This window comes from Bombina bombina, chromosome 6 (assembly GCF_027579735.1).
Source record: "Bombina bombina isolate aBomBom1 chromosome 6, aBomBom1.pri, whole genome shotgun sequence".
NCBI classification, from domain to species: Eukaryota; Metazoa; Chordata; class Amphibia; order Anura; family Bombinatoridae; genus Bombina; species Bombina bombina.
The window spans coordinates 389,620,172-389,645,133 of NC_069504.1; the positions used below are offsets into that span (position 1 = coordinate 389,620,172).

At 37.5% G+C, this 24,962-nt stretch overlaps 1 protein-coding gene across 1 annotated transcript in view; it reads right to left on the reverse strand.

Moving 5' to 3' along the window:
- The window catches only part of AFAP1L1 (actin filament associated protein 1 like 1), a 158,560-nt gene that overhangs the window by 68,075 nt on the left and 65,523 nt on the right, over positions 1–24,962 (reverse strand). The window contains exons 2-8 of the mRNA XM_053717107.1: positions 19,864–19,992; positions 14,131–14,214; positions 13,271–13,462; positions 13,032–13,130; positions 11,461–11,672; positions 2,968–3,147; positions 1,820–1,900 (exon numbers count right to left, since the gene is read on the reverse strand). Of these exons, the coding sequence (XP_053573082.1) occupies positions 1,820–1,900; positions 2,968–3,147; positions 11,461–11,672; positions 13,032–13,130; positions 13,271–13,462; positions 14,131–14,214; positions 19,864–19,992 (977 nt within the window). The remainder of the gene's footprint in view (positions 1–1,819; positions 1,901–2,967; positions 3,148–11,460; positions 11,673–13,031; positions 13,131–13,270; positions 13,463–14,130; positions 14,215–19,863; positions 19,993–24,962) is intronic.

Genomic DNA, 24,962 nt, shown 5'->3' on the forward strand with positions numbered 1-24,962 from the left:
AGGTTTTAATCAGTTACAACTCACATTTAAGTCTTTTTAAAGGAACATTTAAGTAAAAATTAAATTGTAATGATTCAGGCATAACTTACATTTAAAACAAATTTCCAATGTACTTCTATTATCAAATGCACTTTGTACGCTTGGTATCCTTTGTTAAAAATCATACCTAGATAGGCTCAGGAGCATCAATACACTACTGGGCGCTAGCTGGTGATTTTTGGCTGCACATATAGCCCAATTCCAATCAGCTGGACGAGCCTTGCAAAAGTATTATGTGTATGTTTGCGTAACTTTTTAGCTTCATTCAGTTTGCCAATACATCCATCAAAACAGGCCGCAGTCATAACAAATGGAATGGTACTCACACTATAATGCCACCCAATAAACATGTGTGATTCATGGAGGCTGAGACTAAGGGCTCGATGATTGAAAGCTCTCTGGGCTGGCGAGATCATTAATGAATGCCAGTCCTTCTATTTCCCTGGTGGAATGATCTAAAGCCATTTTTTACCCTCAAAACAGGGTGCCTTGCTAAAGGGCGTATACTGCATTTTCATATGAAATGTGCACAACTTAATTCATATTTTAAACATTATATAAAACAAATATTTGAACTATTCACACAAAAATAAGCAGGGAAAAATGGTATTGTTACGGTGCTTTAAAAATCGTAACAAAATTCTTCACCAAAAATCGTATGTTAACAAAAAAGTAAAATTAGTATGTAATTTACACAGGAATAAATCAAATTAAATTTGCACAGCGTAAATCGTAATTGTAGTACACTGAATGTGCAAAAATCACACAGAAATATGAACTTATAAATACAAAATTAAAAGCGTAATTGTTGTTTTTTCGTAAAATGGGCGTTCCATGGGCGTATATGAAAATGTCTCACTAATCCCAGCGCAATTCTATAAAGATCTTCGCACTGCAGATATCACAGTTTTTTCTCGCCAACTAAAAGGTGGCAAGCTTTTGCCAAAACAATACGAACCAATAGAAAACAAATGCATACTAAAATATAGGCGAATGTAAGATGCTATACGCAGAAAGCAGCATAATATGAGTTATATTGGCTGCAGGATTTTAATTTTAAAGTGCTCTCCCTGCTAACTTTGCACTAAGGAGCGAAGTTTCCCTATCCAGCAAGTTCCATTACTTTTAATAGGAGCCATCTCGCAACTCGCAGGGACTGCCCGTTTTTTACGATCATTGCACCGGGGCAGCCCTGCGAGTGTCAGCGAGAAAAAGAAGGTTTGAGCTGGCGAAGAATATATCATCGAGCCCTAAATCTCTCTCAGCTAACTCCTACTCAGGTAAACACTCTCTGAAACTGGAACCACTCACATCAACTCTGAAGTTTCTGCCTGCTTGAATTACACCAGTTTATTGGATGGCATCATATTGTGAGTATCATTCCATTTGAAGCCATTTAATATTCTAAGTGGTGCCCCCAGTGCTTTTGTTTCTCTAGATTTCTGCATTGTGAACTATAACCCATTTCTGTGAGGAGGCGCTGCCAGAGCTATTATTTCTTATTTTGTTCAATTGTATTTTCTAAATGTATTTGTGGCCATACGTTTTATGCTTATTTCACATATTGCTTTTTTTTATTCACATACAATTTTCTTTACAAATTCATGGTGTATTTATTTAGGTTTCTAGAGGTTTTGAGCACCCCCTTTGGATATTATTTATTCTAATGAAATGGTTTGTTGTGTTTACCTAGTAGTCATAACAAGGAAACAGATTTTGAGAGTTCACACAAAACAATATACATAAAACATTCCTCAGACTTGGGTGGAGGAGGCCTCACCTTGTCCAGATCTAGCTTGTGTCGGAGCGCTGGTGAGTTAGGGAAATTCACAGTATTAGGGCTGCTAACTTCTTTTACAACCTATAAACATAAGATAAACTGAGTTATTATTATACATCCAAATATAAACATCATCACTGTTTTATATTTGATCTTTTATAGTTTGTTTTTTTAGCATGTAATATATATGTGACAAACTTTGGACCTCACCTTTTCAGGTGTATATACATAATATTTTATTTCTATACATAATACAAACATTTCAATTATTTCAGTTATTTAAATAATAATAAAATGTTATCACCTATGATCATTTTAAAATGAGTGCTCTTTATTATTTATTTAGCACTGACCTGGTTCAGGCACACTGCCAGTCAGTACAAAGCCAGATAGAGCATACCATTTTAAACAACTGTCCAATTTACTGCTATTTTTTCTTACTTCTCTTGGCATCCTTTGTTGAAAGACATACAGAGTAGGCTCAGGAACTACTGGGAGCTAGCTGCTGATTGGTGGCTGATCATATATGCCACTTTTAATTGGCTCACCAGATGTGTTCAGCTAGCTCTCCATAGTGCATTGCTGCTAGTTCAACAAAGGATACCAAAATAATGAAGCAAATTTAATAATAAAAATAGATTTGAAGCTGTTTTAAATTGTATGATGCACCTGAATCATGAAAGAAAACAGGTATGTATAGCAGTAAAAAAGACTAAAGGGTCATATTATAATATTTATGATTTTTCTACAAAATTCACCATTATTATATATGTTTATTTGCAGATAAGTAATATACTATAATTTAAGGACAAGGTAATACTCCTTAGAAATGCAGAACATATTCCAGGACTCTTTGATCAACTGCTCATGGATTAATTATGAATAAAACAAAGTGGCTTAAAAAAAAGAAGTGCAGGGTTAATAGTCTTAAAATGACATGCTCTAATGAATTAGATCACGTCCTTGCTAAACTATTATGCCCCTTTAAGCATATGCAGTAAAGGGTATTTCTTTGGTAAATACCAAAAAGTAATGAGCTAAAAAACTATTAATTATATTTTAAGTGATGTAAATGTTAGTATTATTAACAATATCACATTCTATATTAACTTAACATAACTTTTCCAATCACCTGTCCAAGCCCTTACCCTAAGCCACTCTTCAGCTTGCTCTTGACTTTGAACAGCTAGAACCAACATCTCTGCATTAGGAAGACAAAAGCGCAGCTCATGCTTCTTGCGCCGCCCATCCTTGGGAACATACGCAACACTGCAGAGTGGCAACGGAATCTCTAAGTGAGGCTGCTGGTCCTTGGAACTCTTGTAACACTACAGAAAGCGAGCAATGAAAAAGGTAATTGCAGAGAGGAAAAAATATACTCATCTGGGAGATTGAGAAAGAATCTAGAAACATTGCACAGAGTTGCTTTATCTTTCTGTCTAAAAAAAAAAAGCTTAAGGAACTAAATATGTACCGCTTAGAGGAGAGAAGGGAGAGCAACACCAGAACAAGGGGTTAAGATCTCAAGTTGAAGGGCAGCTGGTTCAGGAGTAGGAAGCCCTTCTTCACAGAGAGGGTGGATGGTGCATGGAAGAAACTTCCATTAGAGAGCTAGATTACAAGTGGCGTGCTATACAGTTAGTGTAGGTTGCGATAAGCAATATCACGACTGCGTTAACTTTCACACATATTACAAATTGAACATAAACGGGTGTACTCAAGCGCAAACAAAATTTGCACTCAGAGAATTAGTGAGAGTGAAGACCTAGCGTAAATTGTAAGGGTTAAAAAATTGTTCACCAAACAGAACATTAGTACATTAAAATAAACTATTTCATTCATATATATACTTTCTGAATATGTGTAAGTGTGTGTGTGTATATATATATATATATATATATATATATATATATATTTTCTATGTGTATATATGTAAATTTATGTTTCTTTCATGTAATTAGCAAGAGTCCATGAGCTAGTGACGTATGGGATATACATTCCTACCAGGAGGGGCAAAGTTTCCCAAACCTCAAAATGCCTATTAATACACCCCTCACCACACCCACAAATCAGTTTTACAAACGTTGCCTCCCTTGGAGGTGGTGAAGTAAGTTTGTGCTAGATTCTACGTTGATATGCGCTTCGCAGCAGGTTGGAGCCCGGTTTTCCTCTCAGCGTGCAGTGAATGTCAGAGGGATGTGAGGAGAGTATTGCCTATTTGAATTCAATGGTCTCCTTCTACGGGATCTTTTTCATAGGTTTTCTGTTATCGGTCCTAGAGATTCATCTCTTACCTCCCTTTTCAGATCGACGATATACTCTTATATACCATTACCTCTACTGATTCTCGTTTCAGTACTGGTTTGGCTTTCTACTACATGTAGATGAGTGTCCTGGGGTAAGTAAATCTTATTTTTTGTGACACTCTCAGCTATGGTTGGGCACTTTTATGTAAAAGTTCTAAATATATGTGTTTAAACATTTATTTGCCTTGATTCAGGATGATCAATATTCCTTATTTCAGACAGACAGTTTCATTATTTGGGATAATGCATATGAATAATCAATTTTTTTCTTACCTTTAAATTGACTTTTTTCTCTGTGGGCTGTTAGGCTCGCGGGGGCTGAAAATGCTTCATTTTATTGCATCATTCTTGGCGCTGACTTTTTTGGCGCAAAAAATTTCTGTGTCATTTCCGGCGTCATACTTGTCGCCGGAAGTTGTTCGTGATTGCGTAATTTTTTTGACGTTTTGCGCCAAAAGTGTCGGCGTCACCGGATGTGGCGTCATTCTCGGCGCCAAAAGCATTTTGGCGCCAATAATGTGGGCGTCTTTATTGGCGCTAAAAAAAGTGGGCGTCATTTTTGTCTCCACCTTTTTTTCTCATTATTTAAGTCTCATTTTTCTTTTGCTTCTGATTACTAGAGGCTTGTTCATTGGCATTTTTTCCCATTCCTGAAACTGTCATTTAAGGAATTTGATAGATTTTGCTTTATATGTTGTTTTTTCTCTTACATATTGCAAGATGTCTCAGATTGACCCTGGATCAGAAGCTACTTCTAGAAAAACGCTGCCTGATGCTGGTTCTACCAAAGTTAAGTGCATTTGTTGTAAACTTGTAGTATCTGTTCCTCCGGCTGTAGTTTGTGATGAATGTCATGATAAACTTGTTAATGCAGATTCAATTTCCATTAGTAATATTCCATTACCTGTTGCTGTTCCATCAACATCTAATACTCAGGATGTTCCTGTTAATATAAGAGATTTTGTTTCTAAATCTATTAGGAAGGCTATGTCTGTTATTCCTCCTTCCGGTAAGCGTAAAAGGTCTTTTAAAACTTCTCATTTCTCAGATGAATTTTTAAATGAACATCATCATTCTGATTTGTCTGTTTCTGATGAGGATTTTTCTGGTTCAGAGGATTCTGTCTCAGATATTGACACTGATAAATCTTCATATTTATTTAAAATGGAATTTATTCGTTCTTTACTTAAATAAGTTTTAATCGCTTTAGAAATTGAGGATTCTAGTCCTCTTGATACTAAATCTAATAAGCGTTTAAATTCGGTTTTTAAACCTTCTGTAGTTGTTCCGGAAGATTTTCCTGTCCCTGATGCTATTTCTGAAGTAATTTCTAGGGAATGGAATAATCTGGGTAATTCTTTTACTCCTTCTAAAAGATTTAAGAAATTATATCCTGTGCCATCTGACAGATTAGAGTTTTGGGACAAAATCCCTAAGTTGATGGGGCTATCTCTACTCTTGCTAAGCGTACTACTATTCCTACGGCTGATAGTACTTCCTTTAAGGATCCTTTAGATAGGAAGATTGATTCCTTTCTAAGGAAAGCTTATTTATGTTCAGGTAATCTTCTTAGGCCTGCTATTTCTTTGGCTGATGTTGCTGCAGCTTCCACTTTTTGGTTGGAGGCTTTGGCGCAACAAGTGTCAGATCATAATTCTCATAGCATTGTTAAACTTCTTCAACATGCTAATAACTTTATTTGTGATGCCATTTTTGATATCATCAGAGTTGATGTCAGGTATATGTCTTTAGCTATTCTAGCTAGAAGAGCTTTATGGCTTAAAACTTGGAATGCTGATATGTCTTCTAAGTCAACTTTGCTTTCCCTTTCTTTTCAAGGTAATACATTGTTTGGTTCTCAGTTGGATTCTATTATTTCAACTGTTACTGGGGGGAAAGGAACTTTTTTACCTCAGGATAAAAAATCTAAGGGTAAATATAGGGCTGCTAATCGTTTTCGTTCCTTTCGTCAGAATAAGGAACAGAAGCCTGATCCTTCCCCTAAAGGAACGGTTTCTGTTTGGAAACCGTCTCCAGTCTGGAATAAATCCAAGCCTTTTAGAAAGCCAAAGCCAGCTCCCAAGTCCACATGAAGGTGCGGCCCTCATTCCAGCGCAGCTGGTAGGGGCAGATTACGATTTTTCAAAGAAATTTGGATCAAATCGATTCACAGTCTTTGGATTCAGAACATTGTTTCACAAGGGTACAGAATAGGTTTCAAGGTAAGGCCACCTGCAAGAAGATTTTTTCTTTCTCGCATTCCAATAAATCCAGTGAAGGCTCAGGCATTTCTGAAATGTGTTTCAGATCTAGAGTTGGCTGGAGTAATTGTGCCAGTTCCAGTTCTGGAACAGGGGCTGGGGTTTTACTCAAATCTCTTTATTGTACCAAAGAAGGAGAATTCCTTCAGACCAGTTCTGGATTTAAAAATATTGAATCGTTATGTAAGGATTACCAACATTCAAAATGGTAACTATAAGGACTATTCTGTCTTTTGTTCAGCAAGGGCATTATATGTCCACAATAGATTTGCAGGATGCATATCTGCATATTCCGATTCATCCAGATCACTTTCAGTTTCTGAGATTCTCTTTTCTAGACAAGCATTACCAATTTGTGGCTCTGCCGTTCGGCCTAGCAACGGCTCCAAGGATTTTTTCAAAAGTTCTCGGTGCCCTTCTATCTGTAATCAGAGAACAGGGTATTGTGGTATTTCCTTATTTGGACGATATCTTGGTACTTGCTCAGTCTTCACATTTAGCAGAATTTCATACGAATCGACTTGTGTCGTTTCTTCAAGAACATGGTTGGAGGATCAATTTACCAAAGAGTTCATTGATTCCTCAGACAAGGGTAACCTTTTTGGGTTTCCAAATAGATTCAGTGTCCATGACTTTGTCTCTGACAGACAAGAGACGTCTGAAATTGATTTCAGCCTGTCGAAACCTTCAGTTTCAATCATTCCCTTCGGTAGCCTTATGCATGGAAATTCTAGGTCTTATGACTGCTGCATCGGACGCGATCCCCATTGCTCGTTTTCACATGCGACCTCTTCAGCTCTGTATGCTGAACCAGTGGTGCAGGGATTATACAAAGATATCACAGTTAATATCTTTAAATCCGATTGTACGACACTCTCTGACGTGGTGGACAGATCACCATCGCTTAATTCAAGGGGCTTCTTTTGTTCTTCCAACCTGGACTGTGATCTCAACAGATGCGAGTCTGACAGGTTGGGGAGCGGTATGGGGGTCTCTGACAGCGCAGGGGGTTTGGGAATCTCAGGAGGCGAGATTACCAATCAACATTTTGGAACTCCGTGCGATTTTCAGAGCTCTTCAGTCGTGGCCTCTTCTGAAGAGAGAATCATTCATTTGTTTTCAGACGGACAATGTCACAACCGTGGCATATATCAATCATCAAGGGGGGACTCACAGTCCTCTGGCGATGAAAGAAGTATCTCGAATACTTGTATGGGCGGAATCCAGCTCCAGCTCCTGTCTAATTTCTGCGGTTCACATCCCAGGTATAGACAATTGGGAAGCGGATTATCTCAGTCGCCAGACGTTGCATCCGGGCGAATGGTCTCTTCACCCAGAGGTATTTCTTCAGATTGTTCAAATCTGGGGTCTTCCAGAAAAATATCTGATGGCTTCTCATCTAAACAAGAAACTTCCCAGGTATCTGTCCAGATCCAGGGATCCTCAGGCGGAGGCAGTGGATGCATTGTCGCTTCCTTGGAAGTATTATCCTGCCTATATCTTTCCGCCTCTAGTTCTTCTTCCAAGAGTGATTTCCAAGATTCTAAAGGAGCATTTGTTTGTACTGCTGGTGGCTCCAGCATGGCCTCACAGGTTTTGGTATGCGGATCTTGTTCGGATGGCCAGTTGCCAACCTTCCGTTAAGACCAGACCTTCTATCTCAAGGCCCATTTTTCCATCAGGATCTCAAATCATTAAATTTGAAGGTATGGAGATTGAACCGTGATTCTTAGTCATAGAGGTTTCTCTTACTCCGTAACTAATACTATGTTACAGGCTCGTAAATCTGTGTCTAGGAAGATATATTTTCGAGTCTGGAAGACTTACATTTCTTGGTGTTCTTCTCATCATTTTTCCTGGCATTCTTTTAGAATTCCTAGAATTTTACAGTTTCTTCAGGATGGTCTGGATAAAGGTTTATCTGCCAGTTCCTTGAAAGGACAAATTTCTGCTCTTTCTGTGCTGTTTCACAGAAAGATTGCTAATCTTCCTGATATTCATTGTTTTGTACAGGCTTTGGTTCGTATCAAACCTGTCATTAAGTCAATTTCTCCTCCTTGGAGTTTGAATTTGGTTCTGGGAGCTCTACAAGCTCCTCCCTTTGAACCTATGCATTCTCTAGATATTAAATTACTTTCTTGGAAAGTTTTGTTTCTTTTGGCCATCTCTTCTGCTAGAAGAGTTTCTGAGTTATCTGCTCTTTCTTGTGAATCTCCTTTTCTGATTTTTCATCCGGATAAGGCAGTGTTGCGGACTTCATTTAAATTTTTACCTAAGGTTGTGAATTCTAACAACATTAGTAGAGAGATTGTGGTTCCTTCATTGTGTCCTAATCCTAAGAATTCTAAGGAAAGATCATTACATTCTTTGGATGTAGTAAGAGCTTTGAAATATTATGTTGAAGCTACTAAAGATTTCCGAAAGACTTCTAGTCTATTTGTTATCTTTTCTGGTTCTAGGAAAGGTCAGAAGGCCTCTGCCATTTCTTTGGCGTCTTGGTTAAAGTCTTTGATTCATCATGCTTATGTTGAGTCGGGTAGAACTCCGCCTCAAAGGATTACGGCTCATTCGACTAGGTCAGTTTCTACTTCCTGGGCATTTAGGAATGAAGCTTCGGTTGATCAGATTTGCAAAGCAGCAACTTGGTCTTCTTTGCATACTTTTACTAAATTCTACCATTTTTATGTGTTTTCTTCTTCTGAAGCAGTTTTTGGTAGAAAAGTACTTCAGGCAGCTGTTTCAGTTTGATTCTTCTGCTTATAATTTCAGTTTTTTTTTCATTATAAGATTTAAACTTGTTTGGGGTGTGGATTATTTTTCAGCGGAATTGGCTGTCTTTATTTTATCCCTCCCTCTCTAGCGACTCTTGCATGGAAGTTCCACATCTTGGGTATTTATTATCCCATACGTCACTAGCTCATGGACTCTTGCTAATTACATGAAAGAAAACATAATTTATGTAAGACCTTACCTGATAAATTCATTTCTTTCATATTAGCAAGAGTCCATGAGACCCACCCTTTTTTGTGGTGATTATAATTTTTTTGTATAAAGCACAACTATTCCAATTCCTTATTTTTTATGCTTTCACACTTTTTTTCTTATCACCCCACTTCTTGGCTATTCGTTAAACTGATTTGTGGGTGTGGTGAGGGGTGTATTTATAGGCATTTTGAGGTTTGGGAAACTTTGCCCCTCCTGGTAGGAATGTATATCCCATACGTCACTAGCTCATGGACTCTTGCTAATATGAAAGAAATGAATTTATCAGGTAAGTTCTTACATAAATTATGTTGTTTATATGTTTATGTATATACAGACATATATGCACATATAAACACATATATACACATGTATATAAATATATTCACATATATACACTTTGGAGCCCTTTCTACTCAAATACATTTAAACATGAAAAATAATTTTTAATCCGTTTTAATATTTTTAAATATGTTTTATTGTGTCAATGTAAATATTTTACATTCCAATGTTCTTCACTTAGAAGAAAATGTTCTCTGTATTTCTAGATATATCTAAATAGATAAATAGATAAAGATGGATATATAGATAGATATTTTACAAATAACAGAAAAAAAGAACATTTAAATGTAATGTAAAATATTCATAACTCTCTTCGGGTTTAGCGCTGTAGGTCTGTGTGTTGGGTTAGCGCGGAAGCGATAAGTGTTTGGCTATTTACCACGCTCCATTGAAGTTTATGGGGTCAATTTATCAAGCTCCGTACGGAGCTTGATGACCCGTGTTTCCAGCAAGCCTCCGGCTGCTCTGAGGCAGCGGACAGAAATAAACCCAATCAAATATGATTGGGTTAATTGACACCCCCTGCTAGATTGGCCGCAAATCTGCAGGGGGCGGTATTGCACCAGTTCACAAGAACTGCTGGTGCAATGATAAATGCAGACAGCGTATGTTTTCAGCATTTACCGATGTGCAGCGGACATGATACGCTACATCGTATCATGTCTGCTCGCACTATAATAAATTGACCCCCATGAGTAGAAGAAGTCAATGCAGTTGCGATATCTGAAGTTCTGAAATTAGCGTGCATCGAGTTTCACTTGTGTGCAATTATTTTACTTTCAACTTGTAATGTCCATGCTAACCCGGCCCATGTTCAAAGATTACTTCTAGCGGAGATTGTGCACAAACGGGAATACAAATATTGTACGCCACCTGTAATCTAGCTCAGAGGTGTTAAAAATAAACACTGTAAAGGATTTCAAGAATGCCTGGGATAAGCCTTAAGATATTTTACAAACCAGTTAATCTATGTTTCTCTCTACACAAACATCACATACTTAGAAGTTTACATGTTTTCTGTGTTTATAGTAAATTAACTTACAGATACCTTTGTGTTATTTTAACTTCCAACAGAATCAAGTCTGACCACGCTGGCACTATTAATGTTGGCACTGTGTAATGTTGCATTCACTATCAGATGTGCTTGCATTGCTGTTACTGCCACTGACTTAATGACACTTGTATGTGTTTTTATTACCATTACTTCTTTTGAAAAAAAAAAAAATCAAATTGTATTTTTTGTCATAAACCCAAGATATGAAATTTACTTTATATTATATTTTTTTAATCAATAGTTTTAAACAGTACCGTATAATGACCCTTAATAATAACTTACAATTAGTACTAATAATTATTTCTTTTATTATTTATACGTTAAATGCTGCACTACTAGGATTCAATAAAGTGACTTGTGTTCTTTGATCTATGTTTAGTTTGTAAATTACTGACTAATCCCCTCTGAACAAACTTTCCATATATTTATTTGCTTTTTCCCTCCACTTTTTATCACGCTGGACCTAGGAGAGGGAAACCAGGAAATCCTTTTTGGCAACTATTATATTTTGCTATTGTGGGATCTAATAGAAAAAAATAAATCTTCCTTCCTGTTTTCACACACATAGCTGTGGAATAAATATAAATCCGCTATTCTACATGTAACTATTTTATTAAAGCCACAAACTCTAAGCTCCCCTTTTTGATTATGTTTAAATTTAAGGTTTTGCCAAGCAACCAGCATTCAGGTTTTTACCAGAAGTTTGTTGTCTCTGATAAGTGTCAGTTGTTTGGCCCACTGTCCAAAACGTTTCTTGCGCAAAAGGAAGGCGCAAATCCTACTGTCTTTAACAAGATGAAGGGAGGCCTCTTGGGAAGGCCATTGGTGCATGAGTCTCTGAGCTTTGCCTTCCTCATCTTCTTCATCGTAGGACTCATATGAACTGCTCAGGCCATCAGACTCATTATCTGCGCACAAACAATATTTTACATGTAAACACATTAAACAAAAGACAAAAGCAAATACTGATTCTGATACCAGCACGATTTTATCTAGAAATTCATGAACAGAGAGTTGCTGCACATATACAAACACTTCAGCACTGGAATGTAGTGAAAGCTAGATTTCAACATGGCAGCACCCCCTGACTAGACGAAGGTGGGGAATAACATTAATACTATGCATATAAATGGTATTTAATGTTTAATGTCTTTTTAAACTTTAATAGTTCAGAAAGAGGGTACAATTATTTCACACAAAAAAAGAAAAGAAAACTAATTTACTAGTCAAATCCTCATTCTCTTGATATCTTTTGTTATAACTTAGCTCCTTTTCTTGTAAGCATGCTGGATATACATGCACACATTTATTGGTATTTACTGGTATACTGTTGCAAACAATTCTGTCATATAGTGTTCAAAACACGTGTATGTACCTGAGCCTACCTGAGTATGCTCTCATATTTGTAACTAATTTTCATCAAAGGATACTAAGGCCTCGGTATTGAAAATATCGGATCGACGAGAAAGTGCCTTTTTGGGTTGTCTAGGCTCTCAGTCTATCGGTCATCAGGGAGGGGGGGTGCACTTCACTAAAGACATAGGCCTAGTTAAGTTTACATTGCTGTTGTAAACTGTGTAAACTGGTGGTAAAACATTTCCATAGAATTTAAAGGATATACTAGTCCATAGTGGTTATTTCATACACAGACTCCCAGCAGAGGTGGTAAGGACAAAGAATATACAAATATTTTAAAAAAACACCTTGGATATGTATAAGGGTATCCAATAAATTACTGGCATGCAATTATTATTCAGATAGAACATATGATTTTCCACAACTTAACACTTTACTTCTATTATCAAGTTTTCTTAATTCTCTTTGTATCATTTGTTGAAGTAGTAGCAATGCACTACTGGGAGCTAGTTGAACACATCAGGTGAGCCAATGAAAAGAGCCACCAATCAGCTGCTTGCTCCCAATAATGCATTGTTGCTCTTGAGCTTACCTATGTATGTTTTTCAACAAAAGAAAGAGAAGGAAGCAAATTAGATAACAGAAGTAAACTGGTCATTTAATATTGTATGATCTATCTGCATCGCAAACGAACATTTTGGAGTTTCATGTCCCTTCAGATTACACTTACACAGAAGAAAATATGCGCCTTCTACAGTTTCTATGCAAAAAACGTAAGTTGTGCTAAAGACGTATACTGGTGGTGTAGCTCAGAACAAATGAGTATGAGCGTTTTATATATCCCAGCAGTGATATGTAAATACAAATGTACATAATACATTCTTGTGTATCTATAGAAGGTTATTACTTACATGAGGTTTTCTGTTCTCCATTTATTCTAGTCAGTGGGTAATTATTATCTGCTTCTTCATAATACCCATCTTCTATTGAATTAGGAGGACTTGAGCTATCTGTGGTTAACAGAAAAGCCAACAGACTCATGAGAAGGATTAATAGGGAAAGAAAGATAAGTATACAGTATTTTTTAGTACGAGCAGCATGTGTGTCTTACATCTATATATGTTATTTATGGTGGTGGTAAGTGACTTACTGCGAGATGTGATGTATTCAGTGAACTTTCCTGGTCCAAGAGGCACAGCCTCCTCATAGTAATCTTCTGGTGGGGGAGTCGTTGGTAGGGGAGGTGGGGGGCCAGATGGAGGAGGTGGCAATTCACATGTTGGGCTCTCACTAGTTTCCCTATATTCATCCTGCATGTCCCGTAACTCTTGCAGGTCACAGTCTGTAGGAAACATGGACTTTTATAAGTACAAGGGATATGACAACATTAGATGAGACACCCAATTAATAGTTTACACTCATGCAACTGTATGTTCCTGCCATACATATAAGGATCATAAATCTATGGGATAACTTGGTTAAATATCTAACAGCTTTGTAATGAAAATTGATTATACCATTTATATTAAAGGGTGTAATAAATGTGCTGTCCCACAATCCCTAGAGAAGCCATGAAGCAGATTTTGTTTTTAAAATCCTGCATATTTCCTAAACCAACGATTTGATTTGCTGTTACAGAACGTGCTTGGTGGCCTCTCTTGGAGTATGGTACAAGGCACAATGTTTTCACAAAAGCAAAGGGTGTGGTGTTCTGTATAATTAAATATACATTCTATAGAAGTTATAAAGCTTTTACATTATTACTGTCTGCATTCTACATTCTTATGAGCATTCAATATAGTACTATAAATGTTTTTTTTTATGACCAGTAAGTCTGAATTAATTTACAAGGGGTATATTTAAGAGCTGTGCATGCAACATTATCACTACTTTTCAGTGTTCACTAATAGAACTAACAGGATTTAGAGCTATGTAAATAAACATAATACAAATATATACAGAGGCATTCACATGGCAACCAGGAAAAAACCCTCATACACGTAAACATACCAAACTCCTCAAAAAGGGATTCAACAAAGCTGGTGCCATTGTGATATGTAGCAGTGTTCATATATTGAAAGTCCAAGTCATCGCCTAAGGGACAAAAAAAATGTGTCAGTGATACAGATAAAAACAAGAAATCTGATATTAAAAGTATAAAAGTCCAAAATCACAGTGGCCTAGATTTAGAGTTTGGCGTTAGCCGTGAAAACCAGCGTTAGAGGCTCCTAACGCTGGTTTTAGGCTACCGCCGGTATTTGAAGTCACTCAAAATAGGGTCTAACGCTCACTTTCCAGCCGCGACTTTTCCATACCGCAGATCCCCTTACGTAAATTACGTATCCTATCTTTTCAATGGGATCTTTCTAACTCCGGTATTTAGAGTCGTTTCTGAAGTGAGCGTTAGACATCTAACGACAAAACTCCAGCCGCAGGAAAAAAGTCAGTAGTTAAGAGCTTTCTGGGCTAACGCCGGTTTATAAAGCTCTTAACTACTGTGCTCTAAAGTACACTAACACCCATAAACTACCTATGTACCCCTAAACCGAGGTCCCCCCACATCGCCGACACTCGAAAACATTTTTTTAACCCCTAATCTGCCGACCGCCACCTACGTTATCCTTATGTACCCCTAATCTGCTGCCCCTAACACCGCCGACCCCTGTATTATATTTATTAACCCCTAATCTGCCCCCCTCAACGTCGCCTCCACCTGCCTACACTTATTAACCCCTAATCTGCCGACCGCAAAGCGCCGCCACCTACGTTATCCTTATGTACCCCTAATCTGCTGCCCCTAACACCGCCGACCCCTATATTATATTTATTGACCCCTAATCTGCCCCCCACAACGTCGCCTCCACCTGCCTACACTTATTAACCCCTAATCTGCCGACCGGACCTGAGCGCTACTATAATAAAGTTATTAACCCCTAATCCGCCTCACTAACCCTATCATAAATAGTATTAACCCCTAATCTGCCCTCCCTAACATCGCCGACACCTAACTTCAATTATTAACCCCTAATCTGCCGACCGAATCTCGCCGCTATTCTAATAAATGTATTAACCCCTAAAGCTAAGTCTAACCCTAATACTAACACCCCCCTAAGTTAAATATAATTTAAATCTAACGAAATTAATTAACTCTTATTAAATAAATTATTCCAATTTAAAGCTAAATACTTACCTGTAAAATAAATCCTAATATAGCTACAATATAAATTATAATTATATTATAGCTATTTTAGGATTTATATTTATTTTACAGGTAACTTTGTATTTATTTTAACCAGGTACAATAGCTATTAAATATTTAAGAACTATTTAATAGCTAAAATAGTTAAAATAATTACAAATTTACCTGTAAAAGAAATCCTAACCTAAGTTACAAATAAACCTAACACTAGACTATCAATAAATTAATTAAATAAACTACCTACAATTACCTACAATTAACCTAACACTACACTATCAATAAATTAATTAAATACAATTGCTACAAATAACTACAATGAAATAAACTAACTAAAGTACAAAAAATAAAAAAGAACTAAGTTACAAAAAATAAAAAAATATTTACAAACATAAGAAAAATATTACAACAATTTTAAACTAATTACACCTACTCTAAGCCCCCTAATAAAATAACAAAGCCCCCCAAAATAAAAAAATGCCCTACCCTATTCTAAATTACTAAAGTTCAAAGCTCTTTTACCTTACCAGCCCTGAACAGGGCCCTTTGCGGGGCATGCCCCAAGAAATTCAGCTCTTTTGCCTGTAAAAAAAAACATACAATACCCCCCCAACATTACAACCCACCACCCACATACCCCTAATCTAACCCAAACCCCCCTTAAATAAACCTAACACTAAGCCCCTGAAGATCATCCTACCTTGTCTTCACCATACCAGGTTCATGATCGGTCCAGAAGAGCTCCTCCAATGTCCTGATCCAAGCCCAAACGGGGGGCTGAAGAGGTCCATTATCCGGCTGAAGTCTTCATCCAAGTGGCCAGAAGAGGTCTTCCATCCGATTGAAGTCTTCATCCAAGCGGCATCCATCCGGAGCGAAGCGGCAGCATCCTGAAGACCTCCACCGCGGAATCAGATTAAGCTCGCATTCTATTGGCTGTTTCAATCAGCCAATAGAATGCAAGCTCAATCTGATTGGCTGATTGGATCAGCCAATCGGATTGAACTTGATTCTGATTGGCTGATTCCATCAGCCAATCAGAATATTCCTACCTTAATTCCGATGGCTGATAGAATCCTATCAGCCAATCGGAATTCGAGGGACGCCATCTTGGATGACGTCATGTAAAGGAACCGTCATTCGTCGTTCAGTCGTCGGCCAGGATGGATGTTCCGCGGTGGAGGTCTTCAGGATGCTGCCGCTTCGCTCCGGATGGATGCCGCTTGGATGAAGACTTCAATCGGATGGAAGACCTCTTCTGGCCCGCTTGGATGAAGACTTCAGCCGGATCATGGACCTCTTCAGCCCCCCGCTTGGGCTTGGATCAGGACATCGGAGGAGCTCTTCTGGACCGATCGGTGAACCTGGTATGGTGAAGACAAGTTAGGATGATCTTCAGGGGCTTAGTGTTAGCTTTATTTAAGGGGGGTTTGGGTTAGATTAGGGGTATGTGGGTGGTGGGTTGTAATGTTGGGGGGCTTGGGTATTGTATGTTTTTTTTTTACAGGCAAAAGAGCTGTATTTCTTGGGGCATGCCCCGCAAAGGGCCCTGTTCAGGGCTGGTAAGGTAAAAGAGCTTTGAACTTTAGTAATTTAGAATAGGGTAGGGCATTTTTTTATTTTGGGGGGCTTTGTTATTTTATTAGGGGGCTTAGAGTAGGTGTAATTAGTTTAAAATTGTTGTAATATTTTTCTTATGTTTGTAAATATTTTTTTATTTTTTGTAACTTAGTTCTTTTTTATTTTTTGTACTTTAGCTAGTTTATTTAATTGTATTTATTTGTAGCAATTGTATTTAATTAATTTATTGATAGTGTAGTGTTAGGTTAATTGTAGGTAATTGTAGGTAGTTTATTTAATTAATTTATTGATAGTCTAGTGTTAGGTTTATTTGTAACTTAGGTTAGGATTTCTTTTACAGGTAAATTTGTAATTATTTTAACTATTTTAGCTATTAAATAGTTCTTAACTATTTAATAGCTATTGTACCTGGTTAAAATAAATACAAAGTTACCTGTAAAATAAATATAAATCCTAAAATAGCTATAATATAATTATAATTTATATTGTAGCTATATTAGGATTTATTTTACAGGTAAGTATTTAGCTTTAAATTGGAATAATTTATTTAATAAGAGTTAATTAATTTCGTTAGATTTAAATTATATTTAACTTAGAGGGGTGTTAGTATTAGGGTTAGACTTAGCTTTAGGGGTTAATACATTTATTAGAATAGTGGCGAGATTCGGTCGGCAGATTAGGGGTTAATAATTGAAGTTAGGTGTCGGCGATGTTAGGGAGGGCAGATTAGGGGTTAATACTATTTATGATAGGGTTAGTGAGGCAGATTAGGGGTTAATAACTTTATTATAGTAGCGCTCAGGTCCGGTCGGCAGATTAGGGGTTAATAAGTGTAGGCAGGTGGAGGCGACGTTGTGGGGGGCAGATTAGGGGTTAATAAATATAATATAGGGGTCGGCGGTGTTAGGGGCAGCAGATTAGGGGTACATAGGGATAATGTAAGTAGCGGCGGTTTACGGAGCGGCAGATTAGGGGTTAATAATATAATGCAGGTGTCAGCGATAGCGGGGGAGGCAGATTAGGGGTTAATAAGTGTAAGGTTAGGGGTGTTTAGACTCGGGGTACATGTTAGAGTGTTAAGTGCAGACGTAGGAAGGGTTACCGCATAGCAAACAATGGGGCTGCGTTAGGAGCTGAACGCGGCTTTTTTGCAGGTGTTTGGGTTTTTTTCAGCTCAAACAGCCCCATTGTTTCCTATGGGGGAATCGTGCACGAGCACGTTTTTGAGGCTGGCCGCGTCCGTAAGCAACTCTGGTATCGAGAGTTGAAGCTGCGTTAAAAATGCTCTACGCTCCTTTTTTGGAGCCTAACGCAGCCTTTATGTGGACTCTCGATACCAGAGTTATTTTTATGGTGCGGCCAGAAAAAAGCTGGCGTTAGTTTTTCGGGTCGTTACCGACAAAACTCCAAATCTAGGCCAGTGAAATTAAATTATGCTTAAAAAGCAAACATCCCTTTAAAGCGACTACCAAAATAAAAAGCACTATAATACATTTTTAAATGTTTAGATGGAAAAGAAAACATATTAAAGCACAATAATTTATTTAGTACACAAATCTTTAGGTTAAGTTTTAAAAAATAAAATAAAATATGTGATGATTACTATAATGTTGTATACTTACTGTAGAGCTGGAAAGTTATACTAAACAACTCTGAAATGACTAATTTGGACACTAGATGGCAGCAAAATATTAATCCTACAATATTGGACATGTTGATAGCTCTGATTTGAGTTATTACTAGGGATGCGCAAGGGCAAATACTTATTAGTCTGAAAAATATGTTTCAGATTTTTCCCAAAATTTGGTTCAGACAAATTTCATGTAGGCATTCGTTTCAGAAAAATATTAATTTCATATTTGTTGAGGTTATTTCTAAAAGGAAAAGCATTTATACAACTAATTTCAACATAAATTTGACTTTATATAATTCAAGCAATTAAAGCGAAACTAAATGAAAATTTAATTTTCGTGATTCAGATAAAGCATGCCATTTTTAAAAACTTTACAATTTACTTCCATTAACAAAATGTGCACAATTTTTATATGAACACTTTATTTTTATTATTATTACTCTTTATTTATAAAACAGCAACAGATTCCGCAGCGCTTTCCATGGGTACACAGATAAAAGTATAACAGTGATACAATACAATATAATACACCACACAAAATTTAACAAAGAAATACAGGGGGAATTGAGGGCCCTATTCCCGTGGGAATTTACAATCTAGATGGGTAGGAGGGTGTGAAACAGGAGACATCAGCTCCTACTGAGCATATGCAAGAGAGCACATTATATATGTTTATGCATTTTGTTTATGCATACGCTGTCTGCATTTATCATTCGCGGCCGCTAGCAGGGGGTGCCGATCGTATCTTATATTGGTGATTGCTGTCCACCACCTCATAAGTGGCGGATAAGTTAAGGAGCAGCGGTCTTACGACGGTTTTTTTTAACTTAAGTCTCCAGCAAGCCGGAAACTTTGGGGGTAGAGTGCAGCATCCGCTGCTTGATAAATCTACCCCTTTAAATTAGTCTACTCTAACATAAGCAAAAAAAAAATGTAAAACAAAAAACGTAATAATAGTTAAAGAGAAATAATATAAAAATTATTCAACCTTGTCCCTTTATAATAGCGAGAAAAGACTGGAAGATAAGTTACTTCAAAGGTCTAATGGAGTCTTTATGAGTTTCTTGTTCATTCCAGTGTGACAACTTTATCATACTAAAACTGGCATGCAAATACTTTACAATTACAAACAATTATATAAACCTCTTTGTCATAGTGTGTCCTATGTGTTGTAATGGCTACTGGTTCTCATTTTATGTGCAATATGTAATGTACTGGGCACATCGCGTAACTTTAGGGAACACCCACTAATGGAGTATGTATATTTACTCAATGTCAGTATTATTTTCAGTTATTATCACAAACGTTTTTATGGTGTTTCAGTAATATTTACCTGGTGGGGGCTGCAGCTGGCGCAATATACTGCACACCGTGCTTTGTTTCTCTCTTGTAGTTGAGCTCAGAAACTCGTGATCCAGAAGCTTTAACAGAACATTCAACTCAGGTAGTAACTGATCCAGAACTAAGGGATATAAAAGACAACACACATAAATGCTGGCTATGAAGTGACATCTAAACAGGTATGTGAGGTAATAAAAAATAAATTACGCATGAATCTGATTCAAGGGATATTAAACAGTGCACCTTTAGTAAAAAAACAAATTTGTTGAATCAAAGTAAAGTTAAAAATAAACAGTTTATGTAAAAAACAGCAAGCAACTTACTTGTTTTATTGCAAAACTAGCACTTAGAATTTCTCACTGTAGCCCCTGCCCTCAATGTGATAAGAGTGGAACATTTTTGATACTTAAGTTTCATTCTGCCAGTTGTGAGCATGAGCAAATCTGACTCCCTGTTTATCTAGTATATTTATTTAATACTAAACCAACTCTGGAAGTTGTGCTAGATAAGCTTCCTGTAGCGACCCAAGCCTCCTTGAAGGACTGTGACAGGAAGTAATGGACATTGCATAAATTAAGTTGCAAAAAAATAAAATAAAAGGTAAAATACATTTAAATAGATGCATAATACATATTGCATTGGTTTCTATTACTGCTTAGTGGTTTTTGTATTACAGTATAACAATAAAACCGATTGTTTAATATCCCTCTAATAGAAGAGTTAGTGAATAATAAAAATACATTTTACCACAGAGGAATCCACTAAATGGTTTCATCTTTGTTTAAAAAAAAAAAAAAGCGCCATAGGGCTAGATTACAAGTGGAGCACAATGAGTAGAACAGGGTGCGTTTTCATTTGGGCGACCTAACACGAACAACAATGCACAATCTAGTATTACAACTGGATGGTATAAAAGGTTATCCAGAGAATATTGACAAAGGCGTCATTTTTTTTATCGTGGCCTGTACTTTAATGGATAGAGCAGGTAGCACTATTAGCGTTCATATTCCAAGTGGTGCGTTAAGTGTCGTGCACAACATAATTATATTAAAGGATTACTTTCTGTTATAATTTTTAAGCTAAACAAATAACATATTAAAGTTAATAAACATTAATTAAAACCTACTGACCTATATTTTCTCCAAAACGAAGTTTCATAACGTTCTAAAAGTTATATCTTTTATTCGCTGATGATGTCTCGTTATCCTGCCCACTATTTTCAGCACTGCATGATCAAAATACTTAAACCAATAACCTTTTGTTTAAAGCGCCATTTTGAAACCTAGGTATTGTAAACGGATTGGTACAGAGCAAAGGATACCCACGGAGTGGGTTTGGAAAACAATTAAATTTGCAGACAAGATTTCTGATATACGGTAGAGATATGTTAATGAAATGCTATTGATAAAAAGCGTATTTGGGGTAGTTAGTTAGTAACAGGCATAGAAAATATTTACTTACAGTGGCCCTTTAAAGTTTGTGTAACAAAACCCATGAAAATTATATTGAAATAAAGTATTTAATATAGATATTTACTATCAAAAGGTTTTACAATGTTTTAAAATGGATTTCTAGGTATATAATATATGACAGTGCTTGACAAATCTATTCAAAGCCTAGGAGCCAACCACACACAATTAAAAATACTTTTGGTACAGATTGATTAAAGGGCCTTGTGGAGTAAACCAGCTGCAAGTATTAACAGTTAAGTGTTTTATTTTTCACACACTAAACTTCTGGTGCCAATGTCTTGATAGCTATAAATGGACAGTACAGTCAGAATTAAACTTTCATGATTCAGATATAGCCTGCAATTTTAAACATTCCAGTACACCTCAGTTATCTAATTTACTTATTCCTCTTGGTTTCCTTTGTTGAACAGTATACCTAGGCTCAGGAGCATCAATGCACTTGTGGGAGCTAGCTGCTGATTGGTGGCTGCTCATATATGTTTCTTGCTCAGAGAAGAATTGCCTGGTATTTCAGTGCTGGACTGTCATTGGGCAGGATCAGACTGATATGCTACAGGATATTTTTTCTCTGTGTAAAGGCATAGTGTGCAAAAAGAGACTGCACCCTTAGTGGCACTGGCCTTATGGACAAGCACGGAAGTTTTTCTAGCTATTGTTCTGTCTCAGAGAGTACGTCTCTCTATTTTCTTGATCATATATGTTTCTTGTCATTGGCTCACTTGATGTGTTCAGCTAGCTCCCAGTAGAACATTGATGCTCCATCAAAGGACACAAAGAAAATTGAGTAAAATTCATAATAGCGGTAAACTAGAAGGTGGTTTAAAGGTACATGCTCTATCTGAATCAGGAAAGAAAAATGTTGTGTTTATGTTCCTTTAAGCATCATACAACTGATGGTTAGATTCTTCAAGACATTTTTTTTTTAAATGTGCATATTTAAAAATTACATATTTATCATTAAAGAACGACACACATAAACTCTGGTATGCAAATTTTAAAAGCAAATATATATTCATGGCTTTAGCAAGCAATTGCATGTTATGTTTTTTATAATTTATAATGTAATCTTCCATTTTAAAACAAGAAATGCAGACATATGGTATTGTTAAACTAATGCAGACATATGGTATTGTTAAACTAATGCAGACATGTATTTTTGTCAGCAGGAAAGCAGATATATGGTACAATTTGTAAACTAAACCAGGCATATAACTTTTGACAAGACGTGCAGGTATATGACAATTTTACACAAACTAATGCAGACATATGCTGACAACATTCATTGGTGTCAGTGGGTGAAGTGCTGTTTACAATTACTGCACAGTGCAGTACGCATTGCTGCAAATAATACCTGATTACGCTGCAGTCAGTAACACATTAAAAATTCAGGTCTACAGTTTCACAAAGTGATCTTGCTTCAACGTTACAGCTTTAACTGTTTTAAGTATGGGCGCATGGGACAGTAACTTGTGCCCATTCACTGCTAGTCAGCCCTTCACAGCTTCTAACAGATTTGACAGGTAGGTGGCACTTGGTCATCTTGTAAGGAGACAATGTGAGGAGCTACAGGACCAGAACAGGGACAGAACAATGTGAGGAACCCCAGGACCAGAACAGGGACAGAACAATGTGAGGAGCTCCAGGACCAGAACAGGGACAGAACAACGTGAGGAGCTCCAGGGACAGAACAATGTGAGGAGCTCCAGGACCAGAACAGGGACAGATCAATGTGAGGAGCTCCATGACCATAACAGGGACAGAACAATGTGAGGAGCTCCAGGACCATAACAGGGACAGAACACTGTGAGGAGCTCCAGGACCAGAATAGGGACAGAACAACGTGAGGAGCTCCAGGGACAGAACAATGTGAGGAGCTCCAGGACCAGAACAGGGATAGAACAATGTGAGGAGCTCCAGGAGCAGAACAGGGACAGAACAATGTGAGAAGCTCCAGGACCAGAACAGGGACAGAACAATGTGAGGAGCTCCAGGACCAGAATAGGGACAGAACAATGTGAGGAGCTTCAGGACCAGAACAGGGACAGAACAATGTGAGGAGCTCCAGGACCAGAACAGGGACAGAACAACATGAGGAGCTCCAGGGACAGAACAATGCGAGGGGCTCCAGGACCAGAACAATGTGAGGAGCTCCAGGGACAGAACAATGTGAGGGGCTTCAGGACCAGAACATGGATAGAACAGTTTGAGCAGCTTCAGGACCAAAACAGGGACAGAACAATGTGAGGAGCTTCAGGACCAGAACAGGAATAGAACAATGTGAGGAGCTTCAGGACCAAAACAGGGACAGAACAATGTGAGGAGCTTAAGGACCAGAACAGGGACAGAACAATATGAGGAGCTCCAGGGACAGAACAATGTGAGGGACTCCAGGACCAGAACAGGGATATAACAATGTAAGGAGCTTAAGGACCAGAATAGAGACAGAACAATGTGAGAAGCTTCAGGACCAGAACAGGGACAGAATAATGTGAGGAGCTCAAGGACCAGAACAGGGACAGAACAATGTGAGGAGCTCCAGGACCAGAACAGGGACAGAACAATGTGAGGAGCTCCAGGACCAGAACAGGGACAGAACAACGTGAGGAGCTCCAGGATTAGAACAGGGACAGAACAATGTTAGGACATCCAGGGACAGAACAATTTGAAGGGCTCCAAGACCATGACAGGGCATAATTTTTAGGGCGCCAGTGGCACGCCGGCACATGGGAATATTGAGGGCTAATATATGACAAGTTGTGGGACTGGTAAGTGCTCAAAGGTGTAAATGTGTGTGTGTGTGTGTGTGTGTATATATATATATATATATATATATATATATATATATATATATATATACATACATATATATATATATATATATATATATATATATATATATATATATATATATATATATATATATATATATATATATATACACATTGATTGTAGTAGCTGTGTTAGTCCAGAGATTTAGATATCAAAATAACATATTGCATTGAGAAATTATACTTTTTTATTGCAACGCTGCCCCCTGCAGACTCGCGGCCAATGGGCCGCCAGCAGGGACGTGTCAATCAACCCGATCGTTCTCGATCGGGTTGAATTGTGGCGATTCCTGTCCGCCTGCTCAGAGCAGGTGGACAGGGTTATGGAGCAGCGGTCTTTATAACGCTGCTTTATGACTGCTGTTTCTGGCGAGTCTGAAGACTCGCCAGGAACACAGGCCCACAAGCTCCCTACAGAGCTTGATAAATGGGCCTCATAGTGTAAATTGCAGTTAGCAGTTTTGAAACAAGAGACTAGGCAGAATACAGACAATAGTGAAATAACTGAAATATCATTAAAGAAAGAGTGTTGGGTGTGTGCGGGGTGAGCATACAAAGTATATCAAATGTAAGTATCAAAGTATGTGGCAATTTCTAGTCTGAATATATACAAAGGCAATGGAATGTGTGAAATGTGAAGAGATCCCTGAGTATTTAAGAAGCAATGTAAGTTGGATGAGAGCAGAGTAGGGAAATGCTGTGCTGCTTATCTCAGCTATTTCAAAATGACCGAACATCAATGCTTGGGGATGGGTGTATGATTAATACTTGGAAGCAGCCAGTCTGGAAGA